Genomic DNA, 18,476 nt, shown 5'->3' on the forward strand with positions numbered 1-18,476 from the left:
GACCTCTCTCTGTGGGGGCCAAGTCAGGGGTGTTGGGGTTTGTGAAGGGGTGGGGGGGTCTCTGCTCCCTGGGACTGAATGGGCCCCTGCTGCTTGACCCTCAAAGTTCTTTGCCCTACAGCACATCTATCCTGCGCCGTGGGCGTGGGTAAGGAGACATTCAGGCATCAGACAAGCATCTGTCAGGCGCCTACCACCTGCCAGCCCTGTTCTAGGCACTGGGGATGCAGCAGTAAATGACACTGATAGAAATCCCTGTTCTCCTGGAGTTGATGTTCCTGTTGAGGAAAGACAGACATTCAACGAGATAAAGAGGGAAAAAGTATAGGCTGTCAGAGGGAGAACGTTCTATGCAGAAAAAAGCAGGAGCTGGGCATGGTGGCTCACACCTGTAATCCCAGCACTTTGGGAGGCCGAGGCTGGTGGATCATGAGGTCAGGAGTTCGAGACCATCTTGGCCAATGTGGGGAAACCCCGTCTCTACTAAAAATACAAAAATTAGCCAGGCATGGTGGCGCGTGCCTGTAATCCAAGCTACTTGGGAGGCTGAGACAGAAGAATCACTTGAACCCGGGAGGCGGAGGTTGCAGTGAGCTGAGATTGCATCATTGCATTCCAGCCTGGGTGACAGAGCGAGACTGTCTCAAAAAAAAAAAAAAAAAAAAAAAGAAATGGAGATTTAGGGAGTTGGTAAAATGAGGCCTGAGTCTAAATGTATCCAACACAGAGCTGCACAGATACTAAGTGCAGGGGAAGGGAGCAGGAGTAGCATCCACCAGGATGCAAAAGAGGGAAGTCACTTCCAGGGAAAAAGATGATGGACGTACCACCAAAGGCAGTGTGGATGGGAAGGCGGATGCCTCTGGGGGCCTACCTCTGGGAGCCCTGCCAGAGTCTGACGACAGGACTCAGGACTGACTGGGGGAAGGGAGTGAGGAAGAGAGGAGACCAAGAGATGTCTAGGAATCCAGCTTCGAGGATGCAGTTGATGGTGGGTCCATCACTGGGCAGGGGACCTGGAAGGAAGAAAGGAAGAAGAAAGATGACAGATGATGTGGGGAGCGTATGATGTCTAGGAGACACTTCACTGCCAGGAACACTTCCCTGCCCAGACTGGTAAGTGGATGAATGAATGTCCCCTGTGGAATCCTTTTTGTAACCCAATCTGAGAGTCTCTGCCCTCGAATAGTGGCGTTTACTCCATTAACACTTACAATAGCTCCCGATATATTTGGCCTTATTCTTGCTATCTTATTGGCTAGAATCCTTTTTTCTGTTCTCCTAGTGGTTATCATCCCCACCCTACCCCCAACATGTTGAAACTTCTATTTTTCTTTTCTTTTCTTTTCTTTTTTTTTTTTTTTTGAGACAGGGTCTTTCTCTGTCACCTAGGCTGGAGTGCAGTGGCACAATCTCGGCTCACTACAGCCTCTGCCTCCCGGGCTCAAGTGATTCTCCTGCCTCAGCCTCCCATATAGCTGGGACTACAGGCACCCGCCATCACACTTGGCTAATTTTTGTCTTTTCTTTTCTTTTTTTTTTTTTTTTTTTTTGGTGAGATGGAGATTTACTCTTGTTGCCCAGGCTGGAGTGCAATGGCACGATCTCGGCTCACCGCATCCTCCGCCTCCCAGGTTCAAGTGATTCTCCTGCCTCAGCCTCCCGAGTAGCTGGGATTACAGGCATGTGTCACCACGCCTGGCTAATTTTGTATTTTTAGTAGAGACACGGTTTCACCGTGTTGCCCAGGCTGATCTCGAACTCCTGACCTCAGGTAATTTGCCCACCTCGGCTTCCCAAAGTGCTGGGATTACAGGCGTGAGCCACTGGGCCCGGCCACACTTGGCTAATTTTTGTATTTTTAGTAGAGAGAGAGTTTTATCACGTTGGCCAGGCTGACCTCGAACTTCTGACCTCAAGTGATCCTCCCACCTCTGCCTCCCAAAGTCCTGGGATTACAAGCATGAGCCACCGCACCCAGCCTATTTTTCTATCAGTATTAAAAAGTAACCAGTATCCATACCCTCCCACCCCAGCAGTCGAGGACTTCTGCATATTTGTACTTTCTATGGGTCTCCAAATCTGTCCAGTCTTCCCCAGGCCAGTGCCCTGTGTCCCCTGTATCCACTTGGGGGTAGGGGCGGTTTCTCCTCACCGTATCTGTTTCCCAGGAAGGGTGTGGGGATTCAGTCTGGGTCCAGGCATGGCGAAGCTGGCACCCAGTCTCAGGTTCCAGGGATAGCGTGTAGGAGAGATTTTCCTCGGAGCCTGTTTGTGGGTGGATGGAAGGGATGTGGGTCTGATGGGAAGGGCCTCTTGACCTTGGACTCAACCCCTTTCCCCTAGGCCCCTTCCCAGCACTGGCGTGCTCTAGGTCTTACCACAGCTGGCATGGGGAGCTGGTGTGGATGGGACAGGAGCTCCGGGGGGTCCTGCATCGCCCTTGGCCCCTGGCCTCTTCTTACATTCTACCTTCAGTTGCTCTCTGCAGTGTTTGTGGCAACACAGCCCGCACTCTGGGGAAGGCAGCGGTTAATGGCCAGGGGTCCGATCTGTGTCATCCATCCTTCCAGCCTGCGGGCCAAGGCTTCCCTCCCACTCGCTGACACCCCACTCACCCCGACAGCGGTAGCCTTGCTTGGTGACACCCCAGAGCTGGGAAGAGAAAGGAGAAAAGATTACCCATCCTAGGAGAGGGAAGGCTGTGGATTGGCAGGGCAGCTGGGGAGTGGAAGTGTGGAAGCTACCCAGGTTTTGAAATTCTCAAGGCTAGAGATTTAACTGGAATTAAAGGAATGTGGGTGGGTGCAGTGGCTCATGCCAGTAATCCCAGCACTTTGAGACGCCAAGGTGGGAGGATCGCTTGAGCTCAGGAGTTGGAGGCTGCAATGAACCATGATCGTACCACTGCACTCCAGCCTGGGTAATAGAGCAAGACCCATCTCTTAACAAAATAAATAAAGGAAACTTGGAGATTATCTCAAGTTTAGATAATCACCTCAGATATTAGATTTAGGTAAAATTTAGAGTTACTAAAATGCAAATTCTATGGGCAAGAATTGTCTGCTGTATTCCTGCTGTATCCCCAGGGCCTAGAACTACCTGGCACAGAGGAGGTGCTCAGTAAATATTTCATGAATGAATAAATGAATGTGGGAAATAATCCAAGGTTTGTGAATTAGTCTCGGGTTGTAGGTTGAGAGATTGATCCACTAGCCAGAGTTTGGGGATATCTTGAATTTGGAAATTATTCAGAGTTTGAATGATCTGGAGTCTAGAGATTTGGAGGATGATTCCATTTGAACATAATCTATCCAGTTTGGAGATTATCCAGGTTTTTTTTTTTTTTGAGACAGAATCTCGCTCTGTCATCCAAGCTGGAGTGCAGTGCTGCAATCTTGGCTCACTGCAACCTCCACCTCCTGGGTTCAAGTGATTCTCAGCCTCAGATCAGCCTCAGCCTCCTGAGTAGCTGGGATCACAGGTATGCACCACCACAGGCAGCTAATTTTTGTATTTTTAGTAGAGATAGGGTCTCTCTCGCTATGTTCCCTAGGCTGGTCTTGAACCCTTGAGCTCAAGCAATCTGCCCACCTCAGCCTCCCCAAGTGCTGGGATTACAGGCGTGAGCCGCCACTCCTGGCCTCCTATCCAGAGTTTCAGATATTATCCATGGTTCAGCGATTGTCTGGGGTGGAGATTATCTGGGATTTGGGGATTATCTGGCATTTGGAGATTATCCAGGATATAGGGAATGTCTGGTGTTTAGGGTTTATATGAAACAGGATGATTTGAAGCTCGAGGATTTCTGGAATTTGGGGGTTATCTGGGGTTTGCGGACTACCGGCTTCAGGACAGATGGAACCTAAGGGCGGTGATGGGGTGGAGTGCTCACGAAGCCACTGCAGCTGTCGCAGAAGGTAGGCTTTCGGAAGGTGACCTCATGGAAGGTGTGCAGGAAGGCGAGGCCCAGCTTGGAGCAGATGGCGCTGGCCCGGAGCAGGTACCCTGTCAGCTCCTCTCTGCTGAAGGAGCCTCTCCTGGGGGCAGAAACTGAGCCTCAGCGTGACCCACCCCAACCTCCTCCAGACCCAGGAGTCCAGGCAACCCCAGTGTCCTCACCTTCGGGGGATCCAGGAGTCACAACCACTTACCCCTGGCGTGGGGGTGGGTGAAGCCCATGGCAGGCGAAGGGAAAATTGCCCGAGAGTCGCTCAAAGTCCTCCTGAGAGATTGTTCCTCGGCCTTCAGGGTCATAATTCTTGAACACAGACTTCAGAGAAGTGTGGGGAAGCAGATAAGGCCCAGTTGTCGAAATATGATCCCCATGGCCATATAAGTCCCCACCTCCAGGCTCAGGGTTCTACAGATGTCTTCCCTCCTGGCTGCCGGCGGCCCCTCCTTACCTCCACCAGCTGCTCCACGTGCCGACCCAGCGTGATCCTGTCCGGCTTGGGTGTCACACCAGGGGCCCACTCCACCACCAGAGGTGCGTTGAAGGGGGAGGGTGGCTGGGGCGGGGACAGAGGAGTACAGTTAGTCACTGCATAGGCTTAGAGGGGGTTTGAGGTAATTGGGGGGGTCCCAGGCCAGGGGTCAGGTCTCACCAGACTCTTGGGACAACGCGGCTCCCGGGCATAAGAAAGCTCATAGATCTCGTCTTCCGTGTAGAAGAGGTCCAGGGAGAGCTGGAGCAGACAGGGGTGTTACAGATCCTCCCATCTACAGCCCTGCCCCAGACCCCCACACCCACTCTCAGGATCTTCCTAAAGCCCCTCCTGGGTTCAAATCCTGGCATTACTGCTGTGGGACAGTGAGCAAGTGACCTCACCTCTCTGGGCCTCAGTTTCCCAATCTATAGAATGGGCACAGTAAGGGTCCCAACCTCATAGGGTTGTAAGGTGGAATGAGGTGCCTGGCACATAGTCAATGATCAATAACTGTTAGTAGCCTTTTGCTTAGATTCTTGGATATGTCAAAGTTTGAGATTTTGGGCTATCAGCATGAGAAGCTCAGAACCTTGGAGTTTAAGAATGTGAACCCCAAAGCAATTCCAGAGCTGAGATCAATGGATACTTGAGTCACTGGGGGAAGTGGGGAAAAAACATGTTACTTATATAGAATATAGAGCTCACTCTCCTCCATATACTGTCATTTTTTGAGACAGAGTCTCGCTCTGTCACCCAGGCTGGAGTGTAGTGGCGCGATCTTGGCTCACTGCAACCTCCGCCTCCCAGGTTCAAGCGATTCTCATGCCTCAGCCTCCCAAGTAGCTGGGACTATAGGCATGCACCACCATGCCCAGCTAATTTTTGTATTTTTAGTAGAGATGGGGTTTCACCATGTTGCCTAGGCTGGTCTCAAACTCCTCAGGCAATCCGCCTACCTCAGCCTCCCAAAGTGCTAGGATTACAGGCATGAGCCACTGTGCCTGGCTAGACACTGTCTTAAGGACATTCTTTGAACGATGTCATTGGCTGTCTCTCCTCAACCACCCTCTGAAGTGGGTCCTTTTATTTTATTTTATTTTTATTTATTTATTTTGAGAAGGAGTTTCACTCTTCTTGCCCAGGCTGGGGTGCAATGGCGCGATCTCAGCTCACTGCAACCTCCACCTCCTGGGTTCAAGCAATTCTCCTGCCTCAGCGTCCCAAGTAGCTGGGATTACAGGCACGCACCACCACTCCTGGCTAATTTTGTATTTTTAGTAGAGACAGGGTTTCTCCATGTTGGTCAGGCTGGTCTTGAACTCCTGACCTCAGGTGATCTGCCCACCTCAGCATCCCAAGGTGTTGGGATTACAGGCGTGAGCCACCACACCCGGCTGGGTCCTTTTATTATTCCCATTTTGTGGATAAAGAAACTGAGGCCTAAGGGTTCAGTGACTTGCCCAAGATCACGCAGCTAGAAAAAAACCTAGAAGCTCTGGCTTCAAAACCCATGCACTCCAGCACTTTGATACCCTGGTCCTGGAGACACTCACACACCCAGGACCCTATATCTCAGTACCCTCAGAAGCCCAGCCTGGGCAGGGCCGGGAGGCTCACCGTGAGCAGGTGCAGCAGGTCCTCATTGGCGCTGCAGGGTGGATGCTGCCCTTGGAGGGCCACCAGCTCCTGCAGCCGCAGGTAGAGGTTGTTCAGCTTGGGTAGGTGCAGGCGGCCGTCAGGCAACCTGTCGGGCTGTGCCTCATGCAGGGACACCAGGTCCTTGAGGTGCACGCCCAGTACAGGCAGCCGGAAGCCCGCACAGCCAGCCCAGGTGCGGCGGTAGCGGGCGTAGTTGTTGTGGGAGGCAAGGAGCTCAGTGAGCTCCAGGAGGGCCTGGGGAGGAGGGACATGGGATGGGGGCGTTATCAGGGCAGTCCCGTCCCCTGAGCAGCCTCCTGTGTGGGCTCTAGGCCTTCAGGGACCCAGTGGCATTGTGGACACCTCTGGAGCCCTTCCATATCCCATGCCGGTCTCAGCATCTCCCCCAAACTGCTCTTCCTCTTGGGTCCCCATCTCAGAGAAGTTCCACAATCCCCCATTCTTTGGCTAAAATGATTTCTTTCTTTCTTTTTTTTTTTTTGAGATGGAGTTTCGCTGTCTTGCCCAGGCTAGAGTGCAGTGGCGTGATCTCGGCTTACTGCCACCTCCACCTCCTGGGTTCAAGCGATTCTCCTGCCTCAGCCTCCCAAGAAGCTGGGACTACAGGCATGAGCCACCACACCAAGCTAATTTTGTATTTTTAGTAGAGACAGGGTTTTACCATGTTGGCCAGGCTGGTCTCAAACTCCTCACCTCAAGTGATCTGCCCGCCTCGGCCTCCCAAAGTGTTGGGATTACAGGCGTGAGCCATCAAGACCGGCCTTTTTATTTATTTATTTATTTTTTAGGCTAGGGTCTCACTCTGTCACCCAGACTGGAGTGCAGTGTCATGATCACAGCTCACTGCAGCCTTAAACTCCTGGGCTTGATGGCTGGGCGCGGTGGCTCACGCTTGTAATCCCAGCATTTTGAGAGGCCGAGGCAGGCGGATCATCTGAGGTCAGGAGGTCTAGAACAGCCTGGGCAACATGGTAAAACCCTGTCTCTACTAAAAATACAAAAATTAACTGGGTCTGGTGGTGCAGGCCTGTAATCCCAGCTACTCGGGAAGCTGAGGCAGGCGAATCGCTTGAACCTGGGAGGTGCAGGCTGCAGTGAGCCAAGATTGCGACACTGTACTCCAGCCTGGGAGATAGAGTGAGACTCCATCTCAAAAAACAACAACAATGAAAAGGCTGAGGGGGAGGCTCCAGCAGTCCTCCCCCTCAGCCTCCCAAGTAGCTGGGACTACAGGAATGGGCCACCATCCCTGGCTAATTTATTTTTAAATTTTTTTTCAGCTAGGCACAGAGGCTCACACCTGTAATCCCAGCACTTTTGGAGGCCAAGGTGGGTGGATCGCCTTAGGTCAGGAGTTTGAGACCAGCCTGGCCAACATGGTAAAACCCTGTCTCTACTAAAAATACAAAATCAGCAGGGCGTGGTGGTGCATCCTTGTAATCCCAGCTACTTGGGAGGCTGGGGTAGGAGAATTACCTGAATCCGGGAGGCAGAGGGTGCAGTGAGCCGAGACTGCACCACTGCACTCCAGCCTGGGCGACAAGAGCGAGACTCTGTCTCCACAAAAAAAAAAAAAAAAAAAATTTCTGGAGATGGGGTCTCACTGTGTTGCCCAGGCTGGTCTCAAACACCTGGGCTAAAGTTATCCTCCCATCTTGGCCTCCCAAAACGCTGGAATTACAAGTGTGAGCCACTGAACCCAGCCTATAATTATTTCTTAAAAACCCAGATCTTATCAAGGGTGTGTCATCACTCTCAAAACTTCCCTAGCTTAGCCCATCTTACAAGGCGCTATAGGATCTTCCCAGGGCATCTTTGGCCTAATTTCCTGCCACTTTCTGACCTCAGCCAGTCCTCCCCATGGGGACTGCAAAGTTCTCTGCTAGCCTGTCTCCCATCTGTCTGCCTCACAGTCCAGCTCCGGACCAGACACACTGAGAGCAGAGAGGGATCAGCACCATGAGTGGATGGATGACAGGGAGGAGGAATGCTGGCAGAGCCTGGGGGTCTGGGATTTGGAGGAGCAAGGACTTCAGGTGGTTCTAGGACACCTGGGCAGGAATGGATAGGGCTTGGGGAATTAGGCGTGGGGGCTCAAGACAGCTGACCACTTGGAGCTTTGGGGAGGGTAGTGGGATTCACCTTGGTGCTGTCAGGGCTCAGGTGGGCATGGGATTCCTTGAGTCTGGAGATGGCACTGTGACATAGGCCCCCTGTGACTGCCATCAGCGTGTTGAAATTCTGCAGCTGGCGGAGCCTCTAGGAAGAGAAGCATGCCCACAGGGCCGTCACGGGAGGGAGGGCAAGTCGGGACTTCAGATGACAGCATCCCAGTTGAGGTGGGGTCCCAGGCATGTGTGGACCAATGTGGGGATCAGACAGGTGAGAGAAGGTGGGTGTGTGCGGCAAGAGTGGGACATGCCATGTGTGGGCCTCACAGGGGTATTAGATGGTTATCTGAGCCAGGAGGGTCAAGCAGGTGATTGACTGATACGAGGTTAGAAAATCTGGGGAGACAGGAAGTACGAGAAGTTGGGCGGATTTGGGGGATAGACAGGTGTGTGTCAGACAGGTGGGGGAGGCTTCAGACATGTCAGGTGTCAGCCATCTGGGGGTCTGACTGCTCTGAGAGTCACACAGGTGCGGGGAGGCAAGAAGGCGCAGGCTCTGTGCAGGAGCTGGGAGCCAGGCAGAGGTGAACAGGGCCAGAGAGAAATGGAGGAGTCAGACAGATGCTAGACAGGTGTGGGGCCACCAGGCAGCTGGGGAATTCCCTTGCCCTCCTTTTGACGAATTTCGGCAGAGGTTGCTGTGGAGAGAGTGTGCCCATGGAGGAATGGAAAATGCTCAGACCAAGGAGACTCCAGGCGGACGTCGAGACGCCCAGGTCTCAGGGGCCCTGCAGGAGTAAGCAAACCAGGGAAGACACCAGAGGAAGGGCGTGGTCTGCGTGGAAATACGCAAGGGGGCGCGGCCACAGCGGGCCGTAGGGCTTCCCTTTTCCCCAGAAGGGCGAGAAGGTGTCCGGAAAGGAGGGGGAAGGGAGGGGAAGAGAAAGGCCTAACACAATGGGGCGGGGAGGGGAGAGCCCGGACTCATTGGGGAGCGATGCACAGTCCCGAAGTGACCACTGGGGCCCGGGGACTGGGGATGGAAGCCTCGGGCTTCCATGCCCCACAAAGGTGGGGGCATGGAAGGGACACTCATTGACCTGGGGATAGAATATTCAGGCATAGGGCTTGGGAGCCTGTCACGTCTAGGGCCAAGGGGTGGGGCCACGGTGGGTGGGACGCGGTGACATCAAGGCCAAAGAAGAAGTTACGGTCCTTGGTTGGAATGCCCAGACTGTGGCCTCGTGGGCGGGGCTGGGAGATGCGTGACGTCACCGCCAGGATGACCCTGTGGGGTCGAGGGTCTGGAAGGGGAAGGGCCAGGTAGCTGTGTGCAGTGGAGTTCGCAGCCCCAAGGGGCGGGCCTCACCTGTGCCACGTGAATGAACTTGTCCAGCACCTGTGCGCGCTGTAGGGGCCCGGGACGGCTCAGCACCATCACCTGCACCCAGCGGGACACGCTGTTGCTGAGACCTACGGAGCCCTCCAGGGCCGGGCAGCCTCGTACTGAGCCCTGCAAAACGTAGCTCCGCAGATCCTGGGGCTGGGAGCGAGGTGGGTGTCAAGGTGGGCCGTGGCGCTCAGGCCCTGCCCTTCCATGGCATCCAACAAGCAGTCACGATCTCTGATGTCCTAGCCTGGTCTAGCTGGAGTGACCTTTGTCATCTGTCCCCCCACCCTCAGGCTGCTGCATGTCCTTGACGTCACCATGCTCCTCTCCCATCTGAGGAGGCATGTTTCAATATAGCCAGGCACTATATTTGACAAGTGATCATATTAACTAATTTAATCCTCATAACTCTATGAAGTGAGTATCATTCCATTTTAGTGGTGAGACAGTTGAGGCACAGAGAGGATAGGTAATTTGCCCAGGGTCACACAGGTGTGAGTCGGAGTGGGAGTCTATATGCTCTTAACTGTACACCTGACTGGTATACAGTCAGCAAAGGGAAGGATGGGGAAGATGAATTGAAATCAACCTCTATCTGTTCTGCCCAAAGAGTGTTCATTTCATACCCACATCCACTACACTGAGTATATTTGCATACACACACACACACAACACACTCACACACAACACACACACACAATTGGGACAGTTTCACATGAAGGAAACAGATCCCCACCTTCCCTTGAAATGATGATGTCCAGATGGCAAAAGCTAATGCATATATATGTTGAAGCACATGAAACTGATCCTTGGGTAGGTAATATATGACAATTTCAAATGGTTCAAGCAGATAGCATTTACCCTGGACCAGGCACTGTTCCTGCAAGGCAGGAACTGCGCATATCCCCTTTTTACAGATGAGGAAACTGAGGCACCATGAATTTAAATGCTTGTTGAATAAATGATAAAGTATTTTGAGCACTTACTAAGTGCCAGTCACTGCAATAAGCATTTTATTTATTTATTTTACTTTTTTGTTGGTGTTGTTTTTTGAGACAGAGTCTCGCTCTGTCGCCCAGGCTGGAGTGCAGTGGTGTGATCTCAGCTCACTGCAGCCTCCGCCTCCTGAGGTTCAAGTGATTCTCCTGCCTCACCCTCCCAAGTAGCTGGGATTACAGGCGTGCGCCACCATGCCCGGATAATTTTTGTGTTTTTAGTAGAGACGGGGTTTCACCATGTTGGCCGGGCTGGTCTCAAACTCCTGACCTCAGGCGATCTGCCTGCCTCGGCTTCCTTAACTCATTTTCCTGGACCTTCTAGCACACAGGTTTGAGTTTAAGACTTTGAGATCTCTGCTGAATGACCATGCAGTTGTCCTCTCAGTCCTGCCTTCCCCCAGACAATCCCTCCCCTACCCCAGTCTCTCCCCTGCTTGGGATGGGGACGGGAGGGGGTCCTCACCGTGATAGCCTGGAAGGACCGGAACTCCAGGTAGGTGAGGTGCTGAGCCAGCTCCCCCGTCTCCAGGTGGTCGAAAAGCAAGGACACTTTGCGCTTTTTGCCCAGGCCTGGGCTGCTCATGGGGAGTGGGGGGCCAGGGCCACCAGGGCTCAGGCTGGGGGCCAAGAGGGGCAGGGTATTGGAGTGGCTCACAGTTGAGGGCTTGGGGATGTAGAGGGAGATGGCAGAATGGGGATGGGGCAGGGAAGAGGGGAGCGCACGGCTGACTCACAGGTTAGAAGAGTCTCCCAGTCTTCTCTGGGCCGAGTTGCCCTCCTGGGCCACGGTGGCCCAGAAACGACCTATGACTTCTTCTAGCTGGGGATCCTGGTGCATCACCTCAGGGTGTTGCGTCAGCCAGTACCTGAGAGTGGTTTGGAGATGGTGAGATGAGGCCGGGGGTGGCGAAGATTTCTACAAGGGATATTTTGGGCTGAGGAATTTCTAGGTGCTGAGCGAGGGGTCTCTAAATATGTGTGGGGGTCCCTGGAGGGTTGGGGTTTGGAGGGGTACCAGGCTTGGAGAATCTCTGGAGTAGGATGGGGGTCTCTTAACACAGACTGGGGGGCTCTGTGGGAAACAGACTGGGGAGTCACTTGGAAGTGGGATTATTGGGAAGCAACATCGTGGAGGGTCCTAGGAACTAGACTGGGGACTTCTGGGGGTGAAATTTTTGGAGGGACAGAATGAGGGGGTCTTATGGGCGAGGCTTGGGTCTGTGGGAGGTAGAGATTTTGGGGATCAGAGCCGGTGGTCTCTGGGCAACAGCTAGGAGGGTCTATGGAATCTGGTTGGTGAGGGGGGTCTCTAGGAAGTGGGGGTTCTAAGGAACGGAACTAAGAGTGTCTTAGGAACCAAGCTATGGGTGTCTCAGAAGTGGGATTTTGGCCTGTGGGGCTGGTTGGGTCTGTGGGAACTGGCCTGGGGAGTCTCTGAAGAATGTTTTTTGGGGGGAAAGCAGGATGGAAGTCGTGGGTCCTGAGAGTGGGGATCTCGGCCCAGCCCTACCTGACCAGGTGACAGATCTGCAGCCGTCTCAGCTCCTGGGTGTCCCCTGTGGCCTTCTGGTATTTGAGTTCTGGTCAAGGCTCTGTTCTCCAGGATCCATGACCTGCCTGCTCTCCATTCCCATTGCCCAGGTTCTCACAACTCTGCCCTCCACCCTCCACCCATAGCTCACAGTCCCGGAGGATATGAGGTCAGCAGGCGGGCAGCCAGGTCGGCAGATGGCAGCACCCAGCTGTGCATGGCCAGCACCATGTTGAGCATGTGGTCCCCATGGCACAGGCTGCCAGCTGAATCTGGGGTGGAAGGAGGGGTACTCTGTGACAGAATGGCCCTCAGGCAATGCACCGCGCAGCTCCAGATCCTGCCGGACCACCTGGTTCAAAGACCAGCTCTAACGGTGATCCCCGGCGTGACCTTGGACAGGCAACCTAACCTCCTGTGCCTCAGTTTCCTTATCTGTATTGTGCATGGGGCAGCATCACCCCTGGCAAGTCTTGCTGAAGATTGAAATAGCACCAGACTGGCCGGGCACAGTGGCTCACGCCTGTAATCCCAGCACTTTGGGAGGCTGAATCGGGCGGATCACACGAGGCCAGGAGTTCGAGACAAGCCTGGCCAACATGGTGAAACACCGTTTCTACTAAAAACACAAAAATTAGCCAGGCCTGGTGGCATGTGCCTGTAATCCTAGCTACTCGAGAGGCTGAGGCAGGAGAATCTCTTGAACCCAGGAGGTGGGGGTTGCAGTGAGCTGAGATCAGGCCACTGTACTCCAGCCTGGGTGACAGAGCGAGACTCTGTCTCAAAAGAAAAGAAAAGAAAAAAAGATTTATATATATAATATATTATATATAATATATATTTATATATTATATATAATATATTATATATAAATATATATTTATATATTATATATAATATATTATATATAAATATATATTTATATATAAAATATATAATATATTATATATAAATATATATTTATATATTTATATATTTAATATATTTATATATATTATATATATTTATATATTTATATATTTATATATAAATATATATATATTTATATATTTATATAAAAATATATATATTTATATATTTATATATATTTATATATTTATATATATTATATTTATATATATTATATATTATATATATTATATATAATATATAATATATATTATATATAAATATATATTATATATAATATAATATATATTATATATATATAATATATATTTTATATATATATATAATATGTATATATTTCCATTTCAGGAAAGAAGAAATGCAGGTGTTTCTGTTATCTCTAATGTAGTGATTGAGTTTCATTCCACCCAGCCCTGCTCTCATTTTACCTCCAAAAGCTGAGGTGGAGAGAAGCGGGTGCTGAGCCCGAGGTTAGGGGCAGGGAGGCTGCTGGGGAGAGGACACTCACCGAAGGACTGGATGCATTTCTCCAGCAGCTCATCTTCGCTGCAGCCGCCCTCACTCAGAAGGCCCAGGTTCATGGAAGCCATGACCTTGCTGATTTCCCGGGGGCTGGGGCATGTCTTGTGGCGACGCGCTTGGCGAGGCCGGCCCCGCCCTCCTGTCTTTCCGGTGCATTCCTGGTGGGACTTCCTGTGGGCACAGCCCCCAAGGAGTTATGGGAGCCCCTTCTTTCGGGCAGACCCAATAATTCCTCTTGACCCTAATGCCCCAAGGCACCACGGGAGAGGCTTCCTAAAGGCAAAGTCCCAGGGTTACCCCTGACCTACCAGGGACTCTAGGGAGAATCCCCAGGAATATTCCAGATCCCTGGGAGAATCATGGGAGCCCTCTCCCACAAGCAAACTCCCAGGGATATTCCTACTCCCTTCAGGGAATCAGAGAGGAAGATCCTCAAGACCAGGGGTCCCCAGCCCCTGGGACACAGACGGGTACCAGTCTGTGGCCTGTTAGGAACCAGCGGGCAAGCGAGCACCCCCACCTGAGCTCCACCTCCTGTCAGATCAGCTGGGGCATTAGACTCTCTTAGGAGCATGAATCCTATTGTGAAATTCACATGCGAGGGATCTAGGCTACGTGCTGTTTATGAGAATCTAATGCCTCATGATCTGTCACTGTCTCTCATCACCCCCAGATGGGAGCATCCAGTTGCAGGAAAACAAGCTCAGGGCTCCCACTGATTCTACATTATGGTGAGCTGCGTAACTATTTCATTATATATTACAATGTAATAATAATAAAAATAAAGCACACGATACATGTAATTAACTTGAATCATCCCCACACCATCCCCACCCCCTTCCGCAAAAGCGGTCCCTGGTGCCAAAAAGCCTGGGGACCGCTGCTCAGGACTACTCTGAATCCCCCAGGGAACCACAGCAGAAGACCCCTGGGACCACTGAAGACCCCTCAGGGAATCATAAGAACTCCTTCCCGAGGCATTGCCCCCAACTTCCTCTCGACTGCTTCCAAGGCATACTGGAAGAGACTTCCTGTTGGCAGATCCCGGGATTACTCCTGGCCTCCCAGGGACTCAGGAGAAGACCCCTGGGATCTCTCCTGTCCTCCCCAGGCAGAGGCATGGGAGGACCTGCCTTCAGGAATTGCCTCCTCAGGGCTCCCCTTTGGTCTCTAACACCCGCCCCTCCTTCCTCCCACAGCCCTCAAGAGAGCAAGGCTCCTGGGCCAGTGTGGTGGCTCATGCCTGTAATCCCAGCACTTTGGGAGGCCAAGGTGGGTGGATCACTCGAGGCCAGGAGTTCGAGACCACCCCGGCCAACATGGTGAAACCCTCATCTCTACTAAAAATGCAAAAATTGGTCAGGCGTGATGGCGGGTGCCTGTAATCCCAGCTACTCAGGAGGCTGAGGCAGCAGGGTCACTTGAACCCAGGAGGTGGAGGCTACAGTGAGCTGGAACCTGCATCACTGTGTTCCAACCTGGGTGACAGAGTGATTTCTGTTTTAAAAATAATAATAAAAAAATTAAAACGAGAGGCCAGGCACAGTGGCTCACGCCTGTAGTCCCAGCACTTTGGGAGGCTGAGGTGGGTGGATCACTTGAGGTCAGGAGTTCGAGACCAGCCTGGCCAACATGGTGAAACCCCATCTCTACTAAAAATACAAAAATTAGCCGGGCATGGTGGTGGGCTCCTGTAATCCCAGCTACTCAGGAGGCTGAGGCAGGAGAATCGCTTGAACTTGAGAGGTGGAGGTTGCAGTGAGCCGAGATTGTGCCATTGCACTCCAGCCTGGGTGACAGAGTGAGACTCTGTGTCAAAAAATAAATAAACCAACAAATTAATTAATTAATTAAAATAAAAATTAAAAAAGAGAGCAGGGCTCCTGCAAGGAAACCCCCGGGATTTCATCTCTGCCCTTCTCCCACCCCTTCACCCCACTAAGGTAACAGACCCCTCTCCCAAGTTAGCCTTCCGGCAGGACCTGCAGTTTTAGCCTTCAGTGTGGGTCCTTAGATTTGGGACTGGAGAGGAAATACCAGTGCTAAATGGCCTTCTCTGGGGCTCCTCAGAGTTAGGTGAGAGGTCCCTGGGGCTGAGGCAGCTTCAAGGAAGGTATGAAAATAATCCTCCCATCATGAGGTCAGGAGTTCGAGACCAGACTGACCAACATGGTGAAACCCCGTCTCTACTAAAAATACAAAAATTTGCCGGGCGTGGTGGTGCGCACCTGTAATCCCAGCTACTCAGGAGGCTGAGGCAGAAGACTAGATTGAACCCAGGAGGCGGAGGTTTCAGTGAGCCGACATCGTGCCACTGCACTCCAGCCTGGGCAACAGAGCGAGTCTTAGTCTCAAAATAATAATAATAATAATAATAATAATAATAATAATAATAATAATTCTCCCTTTGCCTGGTGCCTCCCAGAGGCTGCTGTTCCTGACAGGGAAAGAGGTTAATGGAGAGACAGGGATGGTGGGAGGAGGGAGGGAGCTGAATCCAGGCTTCAGACGAAAGTAGAATCCAGAAATTTTTGCCAGCTGTTGTGACTTCGTGTTAGTCACTTAATTTCTCTGGGGCTCAGTTTCCTCGAAGGAAAAATGAGGCTAGTCCTTGGACCTTCCCCAGGGATTTCTTTTTTTTTCTTTCTTTCTTTTTTTGGAGACAGGGTCTCGCTTTGTCACGCAGGCTGGAATGCAGTGGTGTGATCTCAGCTCACTGCAAACTCCACCTCCCGGGTTCAAGCAATTCTCCTGCCTCAGCCTCCCAAGTAGTTGGGACTACAGGCACGTGCCACCATGCCCAGCTAATTTTTGTATTTTTAGTAGAAATGGGGTTTCACCATGTTGGCCAGGCTGGTTTCAAACTCCTGGGCCCAGTGGATTCGCCAACCTTTGCCTCCGAAAGTGCTGGGATTATAGATGTAGCCATCATACCAGGCTCCCACCTCTACCCTTTTTTAGACAGGGTCTTGCTCTGTCTCCCAGGCTGCAGTGCAGTTGTACAATCAAAGCTTACTGTAACCTTGAACTCCTGGACTCGAGTGATCCTCCTGCCTTGACTAAGGTAGTCCCAGGTAGCTGGGACTACAGGTGTGCACGACCATACCCAGCTAATTTTGTGTGTGTGTTTGTGTGTGTGTCTATGGGGGTCTCACAATATTGCCCAGGCTGGTCTAGAACTCCTGGCCTCAAGTTCTCCTTGCCTTATCCTCCCAAAGTGCTGGGATTAGAGGAATGAGCCACTGTTACTAGAAGGGACATTTTAAAGTATTATATATGTCCTAGGCCAAGGAGGGAGCGTTCTAACTAATTCAGCATTTCCCTAAGTGTGGGCACCCAGCTAGTACCAAAAGCATCACCTGGGAACTGGGTATAAATACAGATTCTCAGGTCCCAACCCAGACCTACAAAATCAAACACTTTAAGGCTGAGGGCAGTGGCTCACGCCTCTAATCCCAGCACTTTGGGAGGCTGAGGTGGGTGGATCACGAGGTCAAGAGATCGAGACCATCCTGCCCAACATGATGAAACCCCATCTCTACTAAAAATACAAAAAAGTAGCTGGGCGTGGTGGTGTGCACCTGTAGTCCCAGCTACTTGGGAGGCTGAGGCAGGAGGATCACTTGAACCCGGGAGGCAGAGATTGCAGTGAGCTGAGATTGTGCCACTACACTCCAGCCTGGCGACAGAGCGAGACTCCGTCTCAAAAAAAAAAAAAATCAAACACTTTAAAGGTAAGCCCAGCAACCTGTATTTTACAAGCCCTCCAGACAGTTCTGAGGCTCGCTCCAGTTTGAGAACCACTGGTCTAGAGTGTCTCATTGAGTACTTACAGGCCTCTTAGAGGTAGAGGCTATGATTGTTCTATTGACAGAAGAAAAACTTGAGACACAGAGCAGTTAAGTGACTTACCTAAGGTCACACAGCTAGGAAATTAGGCAGCCAGGAGTCTACCACTAAACTGCTGGGTGGGGAGGAAAGCCCTTTGCCCATCAGAGTGGTGCTAGGGGTGGCAGGAGGAGCTACCCAGGCTAGGGAGTCACCCACTATCTGCCTCTGTGGGGACAGAAGGGCCAACTTGCCCAGGAGATGAAGCTCATTCCAGAACCAGCCGCACAGCCAGCCGCTAGGCCCTGTCCTGCAGCCCCCTGTAGGGGTCTGGAACAGCCAGGAGTGGTTTAAGAGGCAGGGGAACTGCCTTGCCCTGTGTCACACTCCCCTCTCCTGGGCCAGGGTCCTGCAGGAGCCTGGAGTTCCAGTCCAGGGGGATAGGGAACCAGAAAGCCCCCAGGGAGGGCAGAGACACTCAGCCCAGGCCAGGGATGGAGGTGGGGTGACAAGGAGTGGGAAAGGGGCACGGAGCAGCTCAAACTCCAGGGACAACACGGTACAGATGCCACATGCAAGCCACTGCAGCCGTAGCTGGCTCCAGACTCCCTGAAGCATCCACCTGGCCCCCCTGCGCCCGATCCCAAAGAAGTCAGGAATCCTGCCACCCTGGCGAGTGATCTCCCCAGCCCTCCCATGCAGAAGGAGGGCTCAGGGTGCTGCCGGGCTCCCTGGGGAGGGTCCTCTCACCTCTTGCTGTCTTTTCTGTTCATGCTTCCTGCTGGGGGAGGAGGGCGGGGGTCTTGCAAGAGTAGGGCTCAGCTCCTCCCCTTCCCCAGGACTCCAGCTTCTCAGCCCCTAGGGAGCTGGGGCCTCCTCGGTGCTTGGGAAGGAAAGAGGAACTGCCCCTCCCCACCCACCCTCAGGCCAGGGGGAAGGAAGAGGCTGGGGAGAGACCGAAGGCCCCCCTCCCCCACACGGGGATCCCTTCTGCTGAGGTTTCCGGCACCGCTGGCTCTCCCACCCTCAGGCGCCCCGGCGGGCTCTCTATCTCCCCCATCTTTCCGTCTCGAGACCCGTCACTGTCATACTTCAATA

At 52.2% G+C, this 18,476-nt stretch overlaps 1 protein-coding gene across 1 annotated transcript; it reads right to left on the minus strand.

Moving 5' to 3' along the window:
* Positions 1 to 28: 28 nt before the first annotated feature.
* RASGRP4 (RAS guanyl releasing protein 4) lies at positions 29 to 18,219 on the minus strand. Its single transcript, XM_054462588.2, has 17 exons — positions 18,129 to 18,219; positions 13,537 to 13,721; positions 12,286 to 12,391; positions 12,099 to 12,161; positions 11,323 to 11,454; positions 11,052 to 11,205; positions 9,570 to 9,743; positions 8,232 to 8,348; positions 6,048 to 6,323; positions 4,608 to 4,688; positions 4,407 to 4,511; positions 4,155 to 4,273; positions 3,896 to 4,040; positions 2,619 to 2,655; positions 2,382 to 2,516; positions 2,156 to 2,268; positions 29 to 1,016 (listed from the first exon to the last, which is right to left on the minus strand). The coding sequence occupies exons 1-17, from the start codon at positions 18,149 to 18,151 to the stop codon at positions 960 to 962; spliced, it is 2,022 nt and encodes a 673-aa protein (XP_054318563.2). The 5' UTR covers positions 18,152 to 18,219; the 3' UTR covers positions 29 to 959.
* Positions 18,220 to 18,476: the final 257 nt, after the last annotated feature.

Source organism: Pongo pygmaeus, chromosome 20 (genome assembly GCF_028885625.2).
Source record: "Pongo pygmaeus isolate AG05252 chromosome 20, NHGRI_mPonPyg2-v2.0_pri, whole genome shotgun sequence".
NCBI classification, from domain to species: Eukaryota; Metazoa; Chordata; class Mammalia; order Primates; family Hominidae; genus Pongo; species Pongo pygmaeus.